The 23,031-nt window shown below is 43.7% G+C and overlaps 1 protein-coding gene across 1 annotated transcript; it reads left to right on the forward strand.

The window, feature by feature from the left end:
- The first annotated feature begins 1,573 nt into the window (after window positions 1-1,573).
- Window positions 1,574-6,932, forward strand: LOC121578588 (interleukin-10-like). The gene is made up of 5 exons (XM_041892955.1): window positions 1,574-2,036; window positions 3,807-3,866; window positions 4,999-5,163; window positions 6,183-6,245; window positions 6,421-6,932. Exons 1-5 carry the CDS (start codon window positions 1,866-1,868, stop codon window positions 6,514-6,516), a joined length of 555 nt encoding a protein of 184 aa, XP_041748889.1. The 5' UTR covers window positions 1,574-1,865; the 3' UTR covers window positions 6,517-6,932.
- Window positions 6,933-23,031: the final 16,099 nt, after the last annotated feature.

Consider the following 23,031-nt stretch of genomic DNA (forward strand, 5'->3'; position numbering starts at 1 on the left):
GCTAGGGCAAAAACTTAAACACTGGTTCTCTCTCTCTCTCTCTCTCTCTCTGTCTCTGTCTCTCTCTGTCTCTCTCTCTCTCTCTGTCTCTGTCTCTCTCTCTGTCTCTCTCTCTGTCTCTCTCTCTCTCTCAGCTGTGTAGTGCTAGGGCAAAAACTAAAATACATTTCAGTTATTTCAAATATTTTCCATGGAATATACTGTATGTTCTAATTCACACACTGTCTAATCCAACCTTGTCGTAATCCAGCAGGTAATCTAAACATCCCAGTGTTTGCAAACAAAATACATTTTGAGGACTTTAATCAGAAACACCGTGCAAAATGACAGAATTGTTTATTAGTTATTAAACAGATGAAATAGTTCAATAACATATCATATAGAATGTATGTGAGATCATTTATCAGAAAGTCCAACAAATGTTATTACACACAAAGAGCTCAACAAACCTAGATAGCAGCCTTGAAATCCTAGATTCACCGCTAATTGACCACCAGCAAGCCCAAAAAGAGATTGTATTTGAAAAGAACAATAACTTCATACCTTGATTACATTGAGGGGGAAATATCAGCCTGTTGCCGATCCCTGCTTTAAATAATGGTAGAATGGCCCTCAGGGGTCAAATACAGCTGTTTGAATGAATTGATGCACAATTTATTAACATGTTAGTCATATGAAGACATAACCATTAATATACACTGAGTGTACAAAACATTAGGAACACTTTCCTAATATTGAGTTGCACCCCCTTTTGCCATCAGAACAGCCTCAATTCGTCGGGTGCATGGACTCTACAAGGTGTCGAAAGCGTTCCACAGGGATGCTGGCCCATGTTGACTCCAATGCTTCCCACAGTTGTGTCAAGTTGGCTGGATGTCCTTTGGGTGGTGGACCATTCTTGTTACACACAGGAAACTGTTAAGCGTGAAAAGCTCAGCAGCGTTGCAGTTCTTGACACAAACCTGTGCGCCTGGCACCTACTACCATACCCCGTTCAAAGGCACTTCAATCTTTTGTCTTGCCCATTCACCCTCTGAATGACACACATACACAATCCATGTCTCAATTGTCTTAGAAATTCCTCTTTAACCTGTCTCCTCCCCTTCATCTACACTGATTGAAGTGGATTTAACAAGTGACATCAATAAGGGATCATAGCTTTCACTTGGTCAGTCTATGTCATGGAAAGAGCAGGTGTTCATAATGTTGTCCACTCAGTGTAACTGCATCATTGCGATTACCACTAGGAAAGCAGAATGCTATCATGATGGGCAGAAACAGGGACAAATCTACAAAGCAAATTTAACAAAAACAATGACTTGCATCTTTTCTGATTCATGTTAAATATCTATTTATATCTCTTGTATCTATACCAGGAATTCCTTCTCTCTTTTTCTGTCCATCTTAAAGACATAGAGTGAATGAGGACGGAGGAGGAGGAGGGAGGGAGGAGTGACTTGTCTCTCATTACACACTCAGAACTTTCCCCAACGCAATCAACATGTAAATGACTGAATGTTGCATCATGAACATCAAGTGTGAGGAGTTAACCCTAGTGCTGCCAGGAACTCCCTCCCCCTCCCCTCATCACCAGAACACATGACCAACTCTGTTCGCATCACAGAGGAAATAGGTGAGACGTTTCTCAGGGTATAAATGACGAGGGGTTTAGGCCAGAGTACACATGCTCTCCTGTCTGCTCCTCAAGAGGACCACCAGAGGACAACCAGAACCAGTACACTCTAGTACCAGGAGACACCAGAACCAGAAGTAGAGTGCAGCACCAGTACACTCTAGTACCAGGAGACACCAGAACCAGAAGTAGAGTGCAGCACCAGTACAGTGTAGTACCAGTAGACTCCAGGATGTCTCCCTGCTCTCTCCTCCTATCCCTGCTGCTGGCTGCAGCGCTGCAGTGTGAGCGTGCCCAGTGCAGACGTGTGATGTGCTCCGACCGCTGCTGCTCCTTCATAGAGGGCTTCCCCGTCAGACTGAAGGAACTCCGCACCGCCTTCTCCACCATCAGAGACTACTACGTAAGTACTACATATATACTATACTGTACTACTACCCTCTCATATATATATATATATATACTATACTACTACATAAGTACTACATATATACTATACTACTACCCTCTCATATATATATATATACTATACTACTACGTAAGTACTACATATATACTATACTGTACTACTACCCTCTCATATATATATACTATACTACTACGTAAGTGCAACATATATACTATACTGTACTACTACCCTCTCATATATATATATATATATATATAACACTATACTACTACATAAGTACTACATATATACTATACTACTACCCTCTCATATATATACTATACTACTACGTAAGTACTACATATATACTATACTGTACTACTACCCTCTCACATACATATATATATATATACACACACACACATATATATATATACACATATACATACACAATACAACTACGTAAGTACTCTCTCTCTGTACACTATACTACTACGTAAGTACTACATATATACTATACTACTACCCTCTCATATATATATATATATATACTATACTACTACGTAAGTACTACATATATACTATACTGTACTACTACCCTCTCTCTCTCTCTCACATACATATATATATATATATATATATATATATACACATACACACACACACACATATATATATATATATATATATACACATATACATACACTATACAACTACGTAAGTACTACATATATACTATACTGTACTACTACCCCCTTTCTCTCTCTCTATATATACTACTACATAAATCAAGGGCATCACTTTGTGATGGATATTGGGGGGGGGCAGGGTCACTTGGTTCCGGTGTCAACTCTCTCTAGGGGGGTTGACATATATATTTTTAAACAAAATAGCTATGAAATGGTTGTATCTGGTGAGAATTTAAGGGAAAATAAATCCAAAAAATGTCTGATAATCTGATCAATATACCCCAGTCACAACTGAAACCAGTATATGTCTATATTACGTTATACTGTGTTCTTACTCTTAACAGGACAGAAAGTCATCACCACACCCCTTCTTTAACTACATTTAAATGTCAAAACCCATTATTCTATTTGTGTACCCTTCACCACGCTTGGCTAGTACATGGCCTTGAATAACTCATGCAGTTTTCAAAGCACTACTGATCCCGTCACAATGTACCGATGCTTGTTTCAAAGTAACATTATCACGTGATCAATTATGTGCGAAGCGTCGTTTGATCACGTGGTTGCAAAATGCAAAATCCCATTGATTTCGCCATGGTTCCAGTGCTTACTTTGATTCCAAGTTGCTTTCAAATACCGAGCTCTACTTGACACCGTACTTACAATGTAGTTCGGATTTGTTCATGGAATGTCACCTGAACGGTAGCTCAACAGGTAGAGATCTCGGGGACCAGAACACTCACAGACGACAGGGAATTGGGTCAAATCCCAACAACGCCTATAAAAAAAAAACGTGACATCACACTTTCTGCACATTGTTGTTCAAACAATTGGTTTAGTGAAGTATAAGCGTCCATCCTAAATAATGCCATAGCTTCTGTTTTTGACATGAAAAAAAGTAATTGATAGTAGGCAACTAACCAGAGAGATCTGATGAATATTGGGGAAGAAACGTAGATATGTTAGCCTTCAGTAAGCATCTCACTGTACCGTTTACACCCACTATATCATGTGCACGTGATGAACAACCTTTGATTTGATATAAAACAAACATCAGTAAACTGCGAGTCTAAACTGTGCTGTTTGTTGTCTGCAGGAGGCTAACGATGATCTGGAGACAGTCCTGCTGGACGAAGGGATTCTACACCACTTCAAGGTGAGTTCACCCTCTCCTTCACACTGTTCTCTCTATTCCAACAGTAGGATAGAGTTCTCCCCTGATGGAACGGTTTGAGATAAAGAAACAGATCAGGACGAGGATGCATGTCCAATCCATTCCTGAATTAGAAGTGAGATCAAGATTAAGAAAATACCCTGATGGCTATCCTGGTTATACGGATGGCTATCCTGGTTATACTGATGGCTATCCTGGTTATACTGATGGTTATACTGATGGCTATCCTGGTTATACTGATGTCTATACTGGTTATACTGATGGCTATCCTGGTTATACTGATGGCTATCCTGGTTATACTGATGGCTATCCTGGTTATACTGATGGCTATCCTGGTTATACTGATGGCTATCCTGGTTATACTGATGGCTATCCTGGTTATACAGATGGCTATCCTGGTTATACTGATGGCTATCCTGGTTATACTGATGGCTATCCTGGTTATACTGATGGCTATCCTGGTTATACTGATGGCTATCCTGGTTATACTGATGGCTATCCTGGTTATACTGATGGCTATCCTGGTTATACCGATGGTTATACTGATGGCTATCCTGGTTATACTGATGGCTATCCTGGTTATACTGATGGCTATCCTGGTTATACTGTAGTAGATATATAGCTAGAGGTAATCTCCTCACCTTCAGTTAGGGTTAGTTATAATCTCCTCACCTTCAGTTAGGGTTAGTTATAATCTCCTCACCTTCAGTTAGGGTTAGTTATAATCTCCTCACCTTCAGTTAGGGTTAGTTATAATCTCCTCACCTTCAGTTAGGGTTAGTTATAATCTCCTCACCTTCAGTTAGGGTTAGTTATAAGGTCCTCACCTTCAGTTAGGGTTAGTTATAATCTCCTCACCTTCAGTTAGGGTTAGTTATAATCTCCTCACCTTCAGTTAGGGTTAGTTATAATCTCCTCACCTTCAGTTAGGGTTAGTTATAAGGTCCTATCTTCAGTTAGGGTTAGTTATAATCTCCTCACCTTCAGTTAGGGTTAGTTATAAGATCCTATCTTCAGTTAGGGTTAGTTATAATCTCCTCACCTTCAGTTAGGGTTAGTTATAACTGTTCCTCTCTCTATAAGTGTGATGTCAATGATCTTGTTTCCTCATCAGAGTCCGTTGGGGTGTCACGCTATGGACAGCATCCTGAAGTTCTACCTCGACACGGTGTTTCCCACCGCCATGAACAACAGAACACAGAACAACAACGACTTTAAATCTCCCATCGACTCCATGGGAAACATCTTCCACATGCTGAAGAAAGAGATCGTCCAATGTGTAAGTAGTCTGGTCCTATATTGCCTGGTGCTAGGGCGTTGAATACTTATCTAATCAAAAGATATATTAGTATTTTATTTTTCATGCATTTTTTACAAATGTTAAAATGTATCTTCCACTTACAGAGTATTTTGTGTAGATCGTTGACAAAAAATGACAATGAAATCCATTTTAACCCCACATTGTAACACAACAAAATGTGGATACTTTCAGAAGGCATATATAGTCTGGTCCTATATAGTCTGGTCCTATATAGTCTGGTCCTATATAGTCTGGTCCTATATAGTCTGGTCCTATATAGTCTGGTCCTATATAGTCCTATATAGTCTGGTCCTATATAGTCTGGTCCTATATAGTCTGGTCCTATATAGTCTGGTCTTATATAGTCTGGTCCTATATAGTCTGGTCCTATATAGTCTGGTCCTATATAGTCTGGTCCTATATAGTCATATATAGTCTGGTCCTATATAGTCTGGTCCTATATGGTCTGGTCCTATATAGTCATATATAGTCTGGTCCTATATAGTCTGGTCCTATATAGTCTGGTCCTATATAGTCTGGTCCTATATAGTCTGGTCCTATATAGTCTGGTCCTATATAGCCTGGTCCTATATAGTCTGGTCCTATATAGTCTGGTCCTATATCCTGTGAAAGCGTTATGAGTTTATGATGTGAAAGTGTCTTGATGTGGTTTGGTTAAGGTCACAGGGATATTGTTGAGATGATATTTCCATGGTTGTGTTTCATGTCATTAAAGCTTCGTCAGGTTGTACGACATAGCAATATATCTAGGCCTCGTCAGAAACCTCAGATTTAGGGACCGGCCGGCGGTCTAACCCCAAACACACAACACTGACACGATTACTTCCTAACTTACACAGCATCCAACAAACCTACTGTTCCCACGCTAGAGAGAGAGATAATGTATGTGTGTTCCCAGCACTCTGCAACCAATACTGCTGCATTGTGGGACAGTCTACTACTCTGTCACTCCTAACAATCCCAATCTCTCTCTATAGAGGAACTACTTCTCCTGTAAGAAACCATTTGACATCAACGAGTTCACCTCCTCGTATAAGAAGGTAAGTCTCCTTCAGCCTCAGCCTCTCAGTGAGTGAGTGAATGTGTGTGTGTGTGTGTGTGTGTGTACGCGTGAGTGTGTGTGTGCGTGCGTTTGTATGTGTAGTTCCTCTAACCTGAGTGTTTCCTCTAACCTGAGTGTTTCCTCTAACCTGAGTGTGTTTCCTGTGTGTCTAGATGCAGGATAAGGGCCTGTATAAGGCAATGGGAGAGCTGGACCTGCTCTTCAACTACATCGAGGAGTACCTGGTCTCTCAGAGACGCAAACACTGACCCCTGACCCTGAGCCTGGACCAATCAGAATTAGCCAAAGTTCTGTGGGTAACCCTAACCTCTAATAACCTCAAAGTCCAAACATCTAAACTGCAGTCCAGGAATCTGGGACTGCGTCTTTGTGGAAGACCATGAGACTAAAGTGTATTGGTCCTGAGGACCTTCTCTTTAAAGTCCTGAACCACATTTAGCCTCAGGTTCATCAAAACTTTATTACTGAGTCATATTGACTGAAACATTCTGCTGTAAAGTTGAATTCGTAGAATTTTTAGGATTGACTCTCTGGACGTCCTTCCTCAGATATAGTACAGTCATGATGTGATGTTAATCTAACCACCATGTGGAGGAAGGAATCATATGTTACTGTAAATTTACCTTAACATGTTTTAATATGTGATCATTGACTGATCTGTAATAATGACTGTATTACACATCACCATGTTTACAACGTATTGCAACATTTAGATATAGCTTACAGTATGTTTACTACCAATATCAGTATTGATTTAAATTAAAACTGTCTGTGAATCTAAGTGGAATACTGCACCATAATGTTTATTAGTGTGACTTAAGAAAGCAGCCACACCTGAAATATTATACAAATTATTTCTGACATTATTCTTTGGACCCCTACTCCTCCTACACCATTTAAGCTAGAAACGCCATTCAAGCTTTAAAATGTGCAGACTGGTCTGGAATAGTGTGCTTGCATACAACTTTTTGAAACTATTTATACTTTTTTAACTATTAAACTTTTATTAAACTTCATCCACTTTCAGGGGATTTCTTCAACATTCTATTCACTGTAAACAATGTAACCTTTTACACAAATCAGCTACTTTGACCACTTTCCCAACAACGTTGTCAATAGAGGGTATGAAAACTTGGTCTACTTCTCTGCTATTTAAATATGAAATCAGGATAGAATTATCTTCTACCAATCAAAAGTGACAGCTGTTGTAGTAACCGCATCAACTACTTTGTCTTAACTGTTTGAAACAACTGCCGTCTTGACCACTTTCCCAACTAGTTAGACAACAACTTAGTGTATGAAATCTTTGTCTACTTCTCTGCTATTTAAATCTGAAATCAGAACACTTCTTCCACTACCATGAACTAATAGTTTTAAAAGAGCTGAAGCAAGGAACACAATTTTACTTGTTAAATTACAATCTAGTTCTAAGTATTTATTGGATTGTGTTGAAAGTGTATTTTGTTTTGTAGAAGAATGAATAACTGCCATCTCTTCATGGTCCATGTTTTTTTTGTTCTTATAATTATGTCACCTACCATTATATATAAGTGTGCCTAAATGTTTGTGAGGTAGAGTGTGTTTTTGTTGAACCTTTCTTTAACCAGGTTAGTCTCGTTGAGATAAAAATCTAATTTTCAAGAGATTTTAACCAGCGTGTTTTCAGCTACAATGTTTTTGTATTTATTTATGATTTTGACTTGCTCTGCCCTGCAGTTTTAAAATAAATGTTATACTTTGGAACCGTTTTTTACCTCAATTCTTCTTTTAAACTTTAAAATGTAAAGCCTTTTAAGTGGTGATTCCCGGCCAGCCCTTCCGCCTTCTGTTGTAATGCTGCAGCGATGGTCCAATAAAGGCCTTCTGAATCGGATGTCTCATCCTGGGGTTCTTCTTCTGAAATAGCAGAACAGAAATAGCTTTCAACTCAATAGTTCATCATGAGAATTCTTTGGGGGCTGGATTCTAAAAGGCAAACAGTACAAACTCTGAAACACATGTGATTATTTGACCTCTGCTACTGCTAAATTACATTAAAATGTAAAGACTATTTCAGTGAGTGCAGGTTTTCTTTTTGTACATTAGGTAACCATGTTACTAACACTAACTGACGGAGGGTTGACACCATGTGCTAACCCTAACCATAACAGCAGAAGATACTGGTCTCCACACTAACCTCAAACATGACCCACATACAGCACTTACCAGCAGGCAGCCCTGCACCCGAGCACTTACCAGCAGACCTTTACTGGAATGACAACCATTCTGGACTCACCTTGTTTGAATATACAAAACGTATTGAAAAGAAACCGGAGTCTGCATATTTTGTCTGACTGATGCGCTTCTATCTGTGGTTTCCATCGGAGGTTGATGCAGAAGCATTTCTGCAGAGAGGGACACGTGTGTGTGTGTGTGTGTATTCTTGTAGCGCACCGAAATGAGATTTGTTAAGAGGAAATAGCTGTGGCGCTAATCTCTGAACGTGCATCAGGGCAGCAGTGAAACAGACAGTCAGAACATAACTTTAACCACCAAGCACTCACACTCATTCTGCGTAACCACCAAGCAATTAATGAACGCTGTCTTGTTGAGAGCCTCACCTGAAGATGCTCTTCCTCCCGGGGAAGGACTGCCCGTTCCATGATCTCGCCATCACGGTTGAAAACTCAGTTGTGTCCTCCTCCCAGAGTGCGAAGAGCCTTGGCGTGACCCTGGACAATACCCTGTCGTTCTCCGCTAACATCAAAGGCGGTGACCCGATCCTGCAGGTTCATGCTCTACAACATTCGGAGAGTACGACCCTGCCTTACACAGGAAGCGGCACAGGTCCTAATCCAGGCACTTGTCATCTCCCGTCTGGATTACTGCAACTCGCTGTTGGCTGGGCTCCCTGCCTGTGCCATTAAACCCCTACAACTCATCCAGAATGCTGCAGCCCGTCTGGTGTTCAACCTTCCCAAGTTCTCTCACGTCACCCCGCTCCTCCGCACACTCCACTGGCTTCCAGTTGAAGCTCGCATCTGTTACAAGACCATGGTGCTTGCCTATGGAGCTGTGAGGGGAACGGCACCTCCGTACCTTCAGGCTCTGATCAGTCCCTACACCCAAACGAGGGCATTGCGTTCATCCACCTCTGGCCTGCTGGCTCCCTTCCTCTGCGGAAGCATAGCTCCCGCTCAGCCCAGTCAAAACTGTTCGCTGCTCTGGCACCCCAATGGTGGAACAAGCTCCCTCACGACGCCAGGACAGCGGAGTCACTCACCACCTTCCGGAGACATTTGAAACCCCACCTCTTTAAGGAATACCTGGGATAGGATAAAGTAATCCTTCTACCCCCCCACCTAAAAAAAATAATAATATATATACAAAAAAATATATATATTGTAAAGTGGTTATCCCACTGGTTATAGGGTGAATGCACCAATTTGTACGTCGCTCTGGATAAGAGCGTCTGCTAAATGACGTAAATGTAAATGTAAAATGTAAGATTAGAAGGTGTTGACTCATCCAGTGTGCAGGGTTATCTATCTAGGATAGATAAACAGGTGCATTATGAGAGTCTGATTAGGATGTCGGGACCTGTAACATGTCATACCTGAGTAAAGGATAATGCTAGCATCTCATCCAACTCTCAGACACCAGTCATTCACATACACATATTAACCCAGTGTACAGCGTTAGATTAGAAGGTGTTGACTCACCCAGTGTACAGCGTTAGATTAGAAGGTGTTGACTCACCCAGTGTACAGCGTTAGATTAGAAGGTGTTGACTCACCCAGTGTAGAGCGTTAGATTAGAAGGTGTTGACTCATCCAGTGTACAGCGTTAGATTAGAAGGTGTTGACTCATCCAGTGTACAGCGTTAGATTAGAAGGTGTTGACTCACCCAGTGTACAGCGTTAGATTAGAAGGTGTTGACTCATCCAGTGTACAGCGTTAGATTAGAAGGTGTTGACTCATCCAGTGTACAGCGTTAGATTAGAAGGTGTTGACTCATCCAGTGTACAGCGTTAGATTAGAAGGTGTTGACTCACCCAGTGTACAGCGTTAGATTAGAAGGTGTTGACTCACCCAGTGTACAGCGTTAGATTAGAAGTTGTTGACTCATCCAGTGTACAGCGTTAGATTAGAAGGTGTTGACTCACCCAGTGTACAGCGTTAGATTAGAAGGTGTTGACTCATCCAGTGTACAGCGTTAGATTAGAAGGTGTTGACTCACCCAGTGTACAGCGTTAGATTAGAAGTTGTTGACTCATCCAGTGTACAGCGTTAGATTAGAAGGTGTTGACTCACCCAGTGTACAGCGTTAGATTAGAAGGTGTTGACTCATCCAGTGTACAGCGTTAGATTAGAAGGTGTTGACTCACCCAGTGTACAGCGTTAGATTAGAAGGTGTTGACTCACCCAGTGTACAGCGTTAGATTAGAAGGTGTTGACTCACCCAGTGTACAGCGTTAGATTAGAAGGTGTTGACTCACCCAGTGTACAGCGTTAGATTAGAAGGTGTTGACTCACCCAGTGTACAGCGTTAGATTAGAAGGTGTTGACTCATCCAGTGTACAGCGTTAGATTAGAAGGTGTTGACTCACCCAGTGTACAGCGTTAGATTAGAAGGTGTTGACTCATCCAGTGTACAGCGTTAGATTAGAAGGTGTTGACTCATCCAGTGTACAGCGTTAGATTAGAAGGTGTTGACTCACCCAGTGTACAGCGTTAGATTAGAAGGTGTTGACTCATCCAGTGTACAGCGTTAGATTAGAAGGTGTTGACTCACCCAGTGTACAGCGTTAGATTAGAAGGTGTTGACTCATCCAGTGTACAGCGTTAGATTAGAAGGTGTTGATTAACCCAGTGTACAGCGTTAGATTAGAAGTTGTTGACTCATCCAGTGTACAGCGTTAGATTAGAAGGTGTTGACTCACCCAGTGTACAGCGTTAGATTAGAAGGTGTTGACTCATCCAGTGTACAGCGTTAGATTAGAAGGTGTTGACTCACCCAGTGTACAGCGTTAGATTAGAAGGTGTTGACTCACCCAGTGTACAGCGTTAGATTAGAAGGTGTTGACTCACCCAGTGTACAGCGTTAGATTAGAAGGTGTTGACTCACCCAGTGTACAGCGTTAGATTAGAAGGTGTTGACTCACCCAGTGTACAGCGTTAGATTAGAAGGTGTTGACTCATCCAGTGTACAGCGTTAGATTAGAAGGTGTTGACTCACCCAGTGTACAGCGTTAGATTAGAAGGTGTTGACTCATCCAGTGTACAGCGTTAGATTAGAAGGTGTTGACTCATCCAGTGTACAGCGTTAGATTAGAAGGTGTTGACTCACCCAGTGTACAGCGTTAGATTAGAAGGTGTTGACTCATCCAGTGTACAGCGTTAGATTAGAAGGTGTTGACTCACCCAGTGTACAGCGTTAGATTAGAAGGTGTTGACTCATCCAGTGTACAGCGTTAGATTAGAAGGTGTTGACTCACCCAGTGTACAGCGTTAGATTAGAAGGTGTTGACTCACCCAGTGTACAGCGTTAGATTAGAAGGTGTTGACTCACCCAGTGTACAGCGTTAGATTAGAAGGTGTTGACTCACCCAGTGTACAGCGTTAGATTAGAAGGTGTTGACTCATCCAGTGTACAGCGTTAGATTAGAAGGTGTTGACTCACCCAGTGTACAGCGTTAGATTAGAAGGTGTTGACTCATCCAGTGTACAGCGTTAGATTAGAAGGTGTTGACTCATCCAGTGTACAGCGTTAGATTAGAAGGTGTTGACTCACCCAGTGTACAGCGTTAGATTAGAAGGTGTTGACTCATCCAGTGTACAGCGTTAGATTAGAAGGTGTTGACTCATCCAGTGTACAGCGTTAGATTAGAAGGTGTTGACTCACCCAGTGTACAGCGTTAGATTAGAAGGTGTTGACTCATCCAGTGTACAGCGTTAGATTAGAAGATGTTGACTCATCCAGTGTACAGCGTTAGATTAGAAGGTGTTGACTCATCCAGTGTACAGCGTTAGATTAGAAGATGTTGACTCATCCAGTGTACAGCGTTAGATTAGAAGGTGTTGACTCACCCAGTGTACAGCGTTAGATTAGAAGGTGTTGACTCACCCAGTGTACAGCGTTAGATTAGAAGGTGTTGACTCACCCAGTGTACAGCGTTAGATTAGAAGGTGTTGACTCATCCAGTGTGCAGGGTTATATTAGAAGGTGTTGACTCATCCAGTGTGCAGGGTTATAGTAGAAGGTGTTGACTCATCCAGTGTACAGCGTTAGGGTTAGTATCAGTGTTCTGGCCTGCATGGTTGTCAGGAGAATGTAACTGCATCCCAAATGGCACAGTATTCCCTAAATAGTGCACTACTTTTCAACAGAGCCGTATGGGTCCTGGTCAACAGTAGTGCACTAAACAGGGAATAGGGTGCCCTTTGGGACGCAGGCTGTAACTCAGTGTTTCCCAAACTCGGTCCTAGCACCACACAGCTGATTCAAATAATCAACTAATCATCAAGCTTTGATCATTTGAATCAGCTGTGGTGTTAGGGCAAAACCCAAAAGGTGCACCCCTTGGAGTCCCGAGGACCGTTGTTTGGGAAACCCTGCTGTAACTGAAGGAGCTGTTCTCTGTCACGGCCAGAAGACCCTGAAGAACAGCCTGGCCTTAATACTACGATGTGCAGTGGTATGGAAACATTGTATCTTTAGACAACGTAAACACGCCTAACTCTTCATTGCTCCCGAGTGGCGCAGCGGTCTAAGGCACTGCATCTCAGTGCTTGAGGCGTCACTACAGACCCCCTGGTTCGATTCCAGGCTGTATCACAACCGGCCGTGATTGGGAGTCCCATAGGGCGGCGCACAATTGGCCCAACGTCGTCCGGGTTTGGCCGGTATAGGCCGTCATTGTAAATAAGAATTTGTTCTTAACTGACTTGCCTAGTTAAATAAAGGTAAAATATAAAAAATAAAAATTGCAGAGCACTGAGATTAAGGTTACATTTCTCTATTTCACATTATATCCAGGCTCTGCTGTAGCCGGCTGCAACCGGGAGACCAATGGGGCGGCGCACAATTGGCCCAGCGTCATCCAGGGTAGGGGAGGGAATGGCCGGCAGGGATGTAGCTCAGTTGGTAGAGCATGGCGTTTGCAACGCCAGGGTTGTGGGTTCGATTCCCACGGGGGGCCAGTATAAAAAAGAATAATGTATGCACTAACTGTAAGTCGCTCTGGATAAGAGCGTCTGCTAAATAATGTAAATTGTAAATTGTATATCTAACTTCACCTGGAATAATTGAGTCACACAGCAGTGATTGATGATGATGATGATGATGGTGGGGGGGGCTGCAGGGGGCCAGGCGGATGTGTTTCGGTTTCACAAGGTGCCAGTCCTTTCTCTCTTCCGACTGGCAACTTCACGTCTGTCTTTGACTGAAAACTGACTAACATCAGTCTGTCTGTCTGTCTGTCTTTGACTGAAAACTGACTAACGTCTGTCTGTCTGTCTTTGACTGAAAACCGACTAACATCTGTCTGTCTGTCTGTCTTTGACTGAAAACTGACTAACATCTGTCTGTCTGTCTGTCTTTGACTGAAAACTGACTAACGTCTGTCTGTCTGTCTGTCTTTGACTGAAAACCGACTAACGTCTGTCTGTCTGTCTGTCTGTCTTTGACTAAAAACCGACTAACATCAGTCTGTCTGTCTGTCTTTGACTGAAAACTGACTAACATCTGTCTGTCTGTCTGTCTTTGACTGAAAACTGACTAACGTCTGTCTGTCTGTCTGTCTGTCTGTCTTTGACTAAAAACGGACTAACATCAGTCTGTCTGTCTGTCTTTGACTGAAAACTGACTAACGTCTGTCTGTCTGTCTTTGACTGAAAACCGACTAACATCTGTCTGTCTGTCTGTCTGTCTGTCTGTCTTTGACTAAAAACTGACTAACGTCAGTCTGTCTGTCTGACGGTCTCTCTTTGACTAAAAACGGACTAACATCAGTCTGTCTGTCTGTCTTTGACTGAAAACTGACTAACATCTGTCTGTCTGTCTGTCTTTGACTGAAAACTGACTAACGTCTGTCTGTCTGTCTGTCTGTCTGTCTTTGACTAAAAACGGACTAACATCAGTCTGTCTGTCTGTCTTTGACTGAAAACTGACTAACGTCTGTCTGTCTGTCTTTGACTGAAAACCGACTAACATCTGTCTGTCTGTCTGTCTGTCTGTCTGTCTTTGACTAAAAACTGACTAACGTCAGTCTGTCTGTCTGACGGTCTCTCTTTGACTAAAAACGGACTAACATCAGTCTGTCTGTCTGTCTTTGACTGAAAACTGACTAACGTCTGTCTGTCTGTCTTTGACTGAAAACCGACTAACATCTGTCTGTCTGTCTGTCTGTCTCTCTTTGACTAAAAACGGACTAACATTACATTTTACATTTTAGTCATTTAGCAGACGCTCTTATCCAGAGCGACTTACAGGAGCAATTAGGGTTAAGTGCCTTGCTCAAGGGCACATTAACGTCATTTAGCAGACACTCTTAGCCAGAGCGACTCACAAATTGGTGCGTTCACCCTATAGCCAGTGGGATAACCACTTTACAATTTGGGGGAGGTTAGAAGGAATACTTTATCCTATCCCAGGTATTCCTTAAAGAGGTGGGGTTTCAAATGTCTCCGGAAGGTGGTGAGTGACTCCGCTGTCCTGGCGTCGTGAGGGAGCTTGTTCCACCATTGGGGTGCCAGAGCAGCGAACAGTTTTGACTGGGCTGAGCGGGAGCTATGCTTCCGCAGAGGAAGGGAGCCAGCAGGCCAGAGGTGGATGAACGCAATGCCCTCGTTTGGGTGTAGGGACTGATCAGAGCCTGAAGGTACAGAGGTGCCGTTCCCCTCACTGCTCCATAGGCAAGCACCATGGTCTTGTAGCGGATGCGAGCTTCAACTGGAAGCCAGTGGAGTGTGCGGAGGAGGGGGTGACGTGAGAGAACTTGGGAAGGTTGAACACCAGACGGGCTGCGGCATTCTGGATGAGTTGTAGGGGTTTAATGGCACAGGCAGGGAGGCCAGCCAACAGCGAGTTGCAGTAGTCCAGATGGGAGATGACAAGTGCCTGGACCAGGACCTGCGCCGCTTCCTGTGTAAGGCAGGGTCGCACTCTCCGAATGTTGTAGAGCATGAACCTGCAGGAGCGGGTCACCGCCTTGATGTTGGCGGAGAACGACAGGGTGTTGTCCAGGGTCACGCCTAGGCTCTTCGCACTCTGGGAGGAGGACACAGCGGAGTTGTCAACCGTGATGGCGAGATCATGGAACGGGCAGTCCTTCCCCGGGAGGAAGAGCAGCTCCGTCTTGCCAGGGTTCAGCTTGAGGTGGTGATCCGTCATCCATACTGATATGTCTGCCAGACATGCAGAGATGCGATTCGCCACCTGGTTATCAGAAGGGGGAAAGGAGAAGATTAGTTGTGTATCGTCAGCGTAGCAATGATAGGAAAGGCCATGTGAGGATATGACAGAGCCAAGTGACTTGGTGTATAGGGAGAAAAGGAGAGGGCCTAGAACCGAGCCCTGGGGGACACCAGTGGTGAGAGCACGTGGTGCGGAGACAGCTTCCCGCCACGCCACTTGGTAGGAGCGACCGGTCAGGTAGGACGCAATCCAGGAGTGAGCCGCGCCGGGAGATGCCCAGCTCGGAGAGGGTGGAGAGGAGGATCTGATGGTTCACAGTATCAAAGGCAGCAGACAGGTCTAGAAGGACAAGAGCAGAGGAGAGAGAGTTAGCTTTAGCAGTGCGGAGAGTCTCCGTGACACAGAGAAGAGCAGTCTCAGTTGAATGACCAGTCCTGAAACCTGATTGGTTTGGATCAAGAAGGTCATTCTGAGAGAGATAGCAAGAGAGTTGGCTAAAGACGGCACGCTCAATAGTTTTGGAAAGAAAAGAAAGAAGGGATACTGGTCTGTAGTTGTTGACATCAGTGGGGTCGAGTGTTGGTTTTTGAGAAGGGGAGCAACTCTCGCTCTCTTGAAGACGGAAGGGACATGGCCAGCGGTCAAGGATGAGTTGATCAGCGAGGTGAGGTAGGGGAGAAGGTCACCGGAGATGGTCTGGAGAAGGGAGGAGGGGATGGGGTCAAGCGGGCAGGTTGTTGGGCGGCCTGCAGTCACAAGTCGCAGGATTTTATCTGGAGAGAGAGGGGAGAAAGAAGTCAAAGCATAGGGTAGGGCAGTGTGAGCAGGACCAGCAGTGTCATTAGACTTAACAAACGAGGATCGGATGTCGTCAACCTTCTTTTCAAAGTGGTTGACGAAGTCATCCACAGAGAGAGGAGGGGGGGAGAGGATTCAGGAGGGAGGAAAATGTGGCAAAGAGCTTCCTAGGGTTAGAGGCAGATGCTTGGAATTTAGAGTGGTAGAAGGTGGCCTTAGCAGCAGAAACAGATGAAGAAAATGTAGAGAGGAGGGAGTGAAAAGATGCCAGGTCGGCAGGGAGTTTAGTTTTCTTCCATTTCCGCTCCGCTGCCCGGAGCTCTGTTCTGTGAGCTCGCAATGAGTCATCAAGCCACGGAGCTGGAGGGGAGGACCGAGCCGGCCGGGAGGATAGGGGACACAGAGAGTCAAAGGATGCAGAAAGGGAGGAGAGGAGGGTTGAGGAGGCAGAATCAGGAGATTGGAGGGAGAAGGATTGAGCAGAGGGAAGAGATGATAGGATGGAAGAGGAGAGAGTAGTGGGAGAGAGAGAGCGAAGGTTGCGGCGGCGCATTACCATCTGTGTAGGGGCAGAGTGAGTAGTGTGGGAGGAGAGTGAGAGAGAAAAGGAAACAAAGTAGTGGTCGGATACATGGAGGGGAGTTGCAGTGAGATTAGTAGAGGAGCAGCATCTAGTGAAGATGAGGTCAAGCGTATTGCCTGCCTTGTGAGTAGGGGGACGGTGAGAGGGTGAGGTCAAAAGAGGAGAGAAGTGGAAAGAAGGAGGCAGAGAGAAATGAGTCAAATGTGGACATAGGGAGGTTGAAATCCCCCAAAAACTGTGAGGGGTGAGCCATCCTCAGGGAAGGAACTTATCAAGGCGTCAAGCTCATTGATGAACTCTCCAAGGGAACCTGGAGGGCGATAGATGACAAGGATATTAAGCTTAAATGGGCTAGTGACTGTGACAGCATGGAATTCAAATGAGGAGATAGACAGATGGGTTAGGGGAAAAATTGAGAATGTCCACTTGGGAGAGATGAGGATTCCTGTACCACCACCCCTCTGACCAGATGCTCTCGGGGTATGCGAGAACACATGGTCAGACGAGGAGAGAGCAGTAGGAGTAGCAGTGTTTTCAGTGGTGATCCATGTTTCCGTCAGCGCCAGGAAGTCGAGGGACTGGAGGTTGGCATAGGCTGGGATGAAGTCAGCTTTGTTGGCAGCAGAACGGCAGTTCCAGAGGCTGCCTGCGACCTGGAACTCCACGTGGGTGGTGCGTGCAGGGACCACCAGGTTAGAGAGGCAGCAGCCACGCGGTGTGGTGCGTTTGTGTAGCCTGTGCAGAGAGGAGAGAACAGGGATAGGCAGAGGCATAGTTGACAGGCTGTAGCAAATGGCTACAAAAATGCAGAGGAGATCGGAATGAAATGGGCTAAGCATCTGGGAGCGGAGAGAGCAGGGCCTCCCTCACCAAAAACTTCTACCTCAGAAACTAAAATTGTTTCACTGAACCACCCGAACAAAAACTCTCCCAACTTCAGTCTGTCTGTCTGTCTTTGACTGAAAACTGACTAACATCAGTCTGTCTGTCTGTCTTTGACTAAAAACTGACTAACATCAGTCTGTCTGTCTGTCTGTCTGACTGAAAACGGACTGTCTGTCTGTCTGTCTTTGACTGAAAACGGACTAACATCAGTCTGTCTGTCTGTCTGTCTGTCTTTGACTGAAAACTGACTAACAGCAGTCTGTCTGTCTGTCTGTCTTTGACTGAAAACTGACTAACATCAGTCTGTCTTTGACTAAAAACTGACTAACAGTATCTGTCTGTCTGTCTGTCTGTCTGTCTGTCTGTCATCTGCAGGATGTTAGGCTGTTGGAGAGCAGACTACAGCAGCACTGAGCTTTTGAGACTGGTGGAGTTGTCGCACAGGCAGCTAACAAAAACATGGAAATGTCTGCTCTCTGGTCTTGGCCATTGTAGAGAGGTTGGAGTCTGTTTGATTGAGTGTGTGGACAGGTGTCTTTTATACAGGTAACGAGTTCAAACAGGTGCAGTTAATAGAGGTAATGAGTGGAGAACAGGAGGTCTTCTTAAAGAAAAACTAACAGGTCTGTGAGAGCCGGAATTCTTACTGGTTGGTAGGTGATCAAATACTTATGTTATGCAATAAAATGCAAATTAATTACTTAAAAATCATACAATGTGATTTTCTGGATTTTTGTTTTAGATTCCGTCTCTCACAGTTGAAGTGTACCTATGATCAAAATTACAGACGTCTACATGCTTTGTAAGTAGGAAAACCTGCAAAATCGGCAGTGTATCAAATACTTCTTCTCCCCACTGTATATGTTGAAGAGGGTGGGGCTTAAACTGCATCCCTGTCCCACCCCACGGCCCTGTGGAAAGAATTGTGTGTGTTTTTTGCCAATTTTAACCGCACACTTGTTGTCTGTGTACATGGATTTGATAATGTTGTATGTTTTTCCCCCAACCCCACTTTCCATCAATTTGTATAGCAGACCCTCATGTCAAATTGAGTCAAAAGCTTTTTTGAAGACTTTGCCTTTATTTTGGTTTGTTTGTTTGTCAATTAGGGTGTGCAGGGTGAATACGTGGTCTGTCGTACGGTAATTTGGGAAAAAGCCAATTTAACATTTGCTCAGTACATTGTTTTCACTGAGGAAATGTACGAGTCTGCTGTTAATGATAATGCAGAGGATTTTCCCAAGGTTGCTGTTGGACGCATATCCCACGGTAGTTATTGGGGTCAAATTTGTCTTTTGGGGTGTTCTGACTGTCTCTGACTTTCTCTCTTCCGACTGGCAACTTCACGTCTGTCTGTCTTTGACTGAAAACTGACTAACATCAGTCTGTCTGTCTGTCTTTGACTGAAAACTGACTAACATCAGTCTGTCTGTCTTTGACTGAAAACTGACTAACATCTGTCTGTCTGTCTGTCTGTCTGTCATCTGCAGGATGTTAGGCTGTTGGAGAGCAGACTACAGCAGCACTGAGCTTTTGAGACTGGTGGAGTTGTCGCACATGCAGCTAACAAAAACATGGAAATGTCTGCTCTACCCAAAATTACAACCAAATAATTGCAATATTACTGCAAAAATGGAAGAGGAAAGTGGAAGGGGGAAAAAGTAAGGAACTTTTCTGTCGGCCCTGCATTAAAGAACATAATTGGTTACAGAAAATTGTGATAAATAAAAAAGTATACCAGTTTCATTTAAGGACCAAAGGATTGACAGCCGTCCCATATAGATTGAAAATAGTTGGGAAGAGATTTTTGACGTACCGATTCCATGGCAACAGGGTTTATGAACTGATATGCAAAACGACGCTGGATTCAAAACGTTTATTTTTTCAATTAAAATTATTATACCAAATTCTTGCAACCAATAGAATGTTATTTATATGGGGTGTGATGTCACGAGAGGCTACACAGCTTTCAGCGGGATTGCTCAAGTAGTGCAAGGAGACCAGGTTCAACCAAAACAAGGATTTTATTAAAGGTCTTGGGAAACTAACGAAAGTATAACACAATACTGTTCTCTGGTGGCTCTTAAGGGTTAACAGTTCAGGGATGTCTCTTCCACATCCAAAATCATAACTCTCCCTCGCTCAAATAACTTTTCCCCAGTCTTACTGTCTTCCACGTTGCCGCTAGTGGCCAACCCAGCAAAACGTCCTTCCAAATGTCCCACACGTATTTCCACAGGTGCATATATCCAAAGGTGAGTATTTCCCAAAGGTAAGTATCTCCAACTCCTTATATTCCTCATGGAAGTGGACGTGCAGCACTCTTGTCCTCCAGAGAGCCCAGCTTGGAGACCGTGTCTCTTCCCTTCAACAAACCTTCAGCTCCTGATTGGTTTCAGCTGCGTGGGAAGATTGGCCATAGAGGGTTGGAGTTCCCGACCATACCAGCAGATGGAGCCATAGCTGTCTGGGTTTGCAGCCATCTCAGGGGGATGTAACGTCCCTCCAGGACACAGCCTCTCGTGACATCACACATCCCCCTCCTCGGGACCGACGTCCTCGTCGGGGTAAAGGCAGCGAAGAAGGCATCACGCCGGGAGAGGGCGTCCGCATTGCCGTGGTGCTTGCCAGACTGCTCTCTCTTCAACTCCTCCAACTCTAGGACCAGGGACTCAGCCTCCTGTTGTCTCTCCTTGAGTTTATTACTGAACGCATCAGCCTTGGTTTTAGCAGAGTTTAGCTTCTGTTGAGCAGCTTTCAGTTCCTTCTCTCTCTCTGCCTGTATTCTCCACCATCTGTGATGTCACGAGAGGCTACACAGCTTTCAGCGGGATTGCTCAAGTAGTGCAAGGAGACCAGGTTCAACCAAAACAAGGATTTTATTAAAGGTCTTGGGAAACTAACGAAAGTATAACACAATACTGTTCTCTGGTGGCTCTTAAGGGTTAACAGTTCAGGGATGTCTCTTCCACATCCAAAATCATAACTCTCCCTCGCTCAAATAACTTTTCCCCAGTCTTACTGTCTTCCACGTTGCCGCTAGTGGCCAACCCAGCAAAACGTCCTTCCAAATGTCCCACACGTATTTCCACAGGTGCATATATCCAAAGGTGAGTATTTCCCAAAGGTAAGTATCTCCAACTCCTTATATTCCTCATGGAAGTGGACGTGCAGCACTCTTGTCCTCCAGAGAGCCCAGCTTGGAGACCGTGTCTCTTCCCTTCAACAAACCTTCAGCTCCTGATTTGTTTCAGCTGCGTGGGAAGATTGGCCATAGAGGGGTGGAGTTCCCGACCATACCAGCAGATGGAGCCATAGCTGTCTGGGTTTGCAGCCATCTCAGGGGGATGTAACGTCCCTCCAGGACACAGCCTCTCGTGACATCACAGGGGGATACAATCTTCCCAGCTCTGCAGATTTTGCTGCGAAGAGACAGAATCATTAGATCATTTGTTTTGGTACTGTCCATTTGTGGCTTGTTTTTGGACACAGGTCCAGGAGTGGCTAAAGGATTGTAATATTTACCTGGAGCTAACCTTGCAGATAGCATTACTGGGTGATCTGAAAAGTCATAGTCATTCGATCAATAATATAATAATACTTTTAGCAAAAATGTTTATTTTCAATTTACAATCTGTAGAAACAATAAGAATAGAAAGGTTCAGAACATTTGCGAAACATCACAGTACAGTTGAAAAATATATGGCAAATAGAAATCCAATATGGATGGTGTTAAGAGATAGATGGGTGGTGTTGAATGGCGCTGAAGGTTGGGACTAATAACAACTAATAACAACAAGATGAGGACTGTAAAACATACTGTGTCCGTAAAACGTATATATAGGTCATAGGTTAAGAACTTTTATGAACGAGCACAGTTTGAAAGATGTGGCAAATAGAAATCGAACCGGATGGACATCAGAAATAGATCGGAGAGGTTGAGGGTAGAGGAAGTTCAGGAGTAAAAACAAATAAAATAGAACGATTGTAAAATTGACTGTGTCCATAAAATGTATATAGTATGTATAAGCATGAAGTAGAGGTCTAAACATTGTTGTTCACTAGTTTACTCCAATTAGGGGAGGGGTGGTGGGGTTGGAAAGTAATAAAGGAAAATATTTTATTTTTAAAGATGTGTATATATACAGTATTGTACTCTGTGTATGTATGTATTTATATGTATATGTAGAATGCCAAGAGTGTGCAAAGCTGTCATCAAGGCAAAGGGTGGCTATTTGAAGAATCTCAATTATAAAACATATTTTGATTTGTTTAACACTTCTTTGGTTACTACATGATTCCATATGTGTTACTTCATAGTTTTGATGTCTTCACTATTATTCTACAATGTAAAAAAAATAAAAAATGTATTTGTCCTGTTATTTCATTACCTGATCATATTGTGAAGAAGCCATCTAGGCTGTCATTTGTTGTCATTATATCCAGAATCATTAACAGGAATTGTGTTGGGTCTTGCGCATTAGTCTATCCTACACAATTGCGCACAGTAGACTCGGTGTCCAATCCGAGGTACAAAAACATATAAAAACATTAACTCATTACCTTGATGCTTTCTCTGTTAAATCTAACGAGACCCTGCTGTAAATCAAGCAGACAGCAACAAATGATCAACCTCAACTCGATAGGGATATTAGATCCAGTGTGGATCCAGACACAACTGTCTTCACCGGTGTAACGAATGAGACACCAAAATATTCTGGACATTCCTCAACAACACCTTTTTTTTTCCAGCACTTGGGCTGTTGTTGCATCGCATAGGCTATCACAACAGCTGCTGTTGCATCCCATGCTCTATCACAACAGCTGCTGTTGCATCCCATGCTCTATCACAACAGCTGTTGTTGCATCCCATGCTCTATCACAACAGCTGCTGTTGCATCGCATGGGCTATCACAACAGCTGCTGTAGCATCCCATGGGCTATCACAACAGCTGCTGTAGCATCGCATGGGCTATCACAACAGCTGCTGTTGCATCGCATGCTCTATCACAACAGCTGCTGTTGCATCGCATGGGCTATCACAACAGCTGCTGTTGCATCGCATGCTCTATCACAACAGCTGCTGTTGCATCGCATGGG

The sequence above is a fragment of the Coregonus clupeaformis genome, chromosome 12, assembly GCF_020615455.1.
Source record: "Coregonus clupeaformis isolate EN_2021a chromosome 12, ASM2061545v1, whole genome shotgun sequence".
Taxonomy (NCBI): domain Eukaryota; kingdom Metazoa; phylum Chordata; class Actinopteri; order Salmoniformes; family Salmonidae; genus Coregonus; species Coregonus clupeaformis.

Bases quoted from the DNA above. Each gene is read 5' to 3' on its own strand.
- LOC121578588 (XM_041892955.1), top strand. From the start codon at position 1,866: ATGTCTCCCTGCTCTCTCCTCCTATCCCTGCTGCTGGCTGCAGCGCTG. The intron at 3,867-4,998 runs GTGAGTTCACCC...TTTCCTCATCAG, and splicing joins GGATTCTACACCACTTCAAG to AGTCCGTTGGGGTGTCACGC. The intron at 5,164-6,182 runs GTAAGTAGTCTG...CTCTCTCTATAG, and splicing joins AGAAAGAGATCGTCCAATGT to AGGAACTACTTCTCCTGTAA.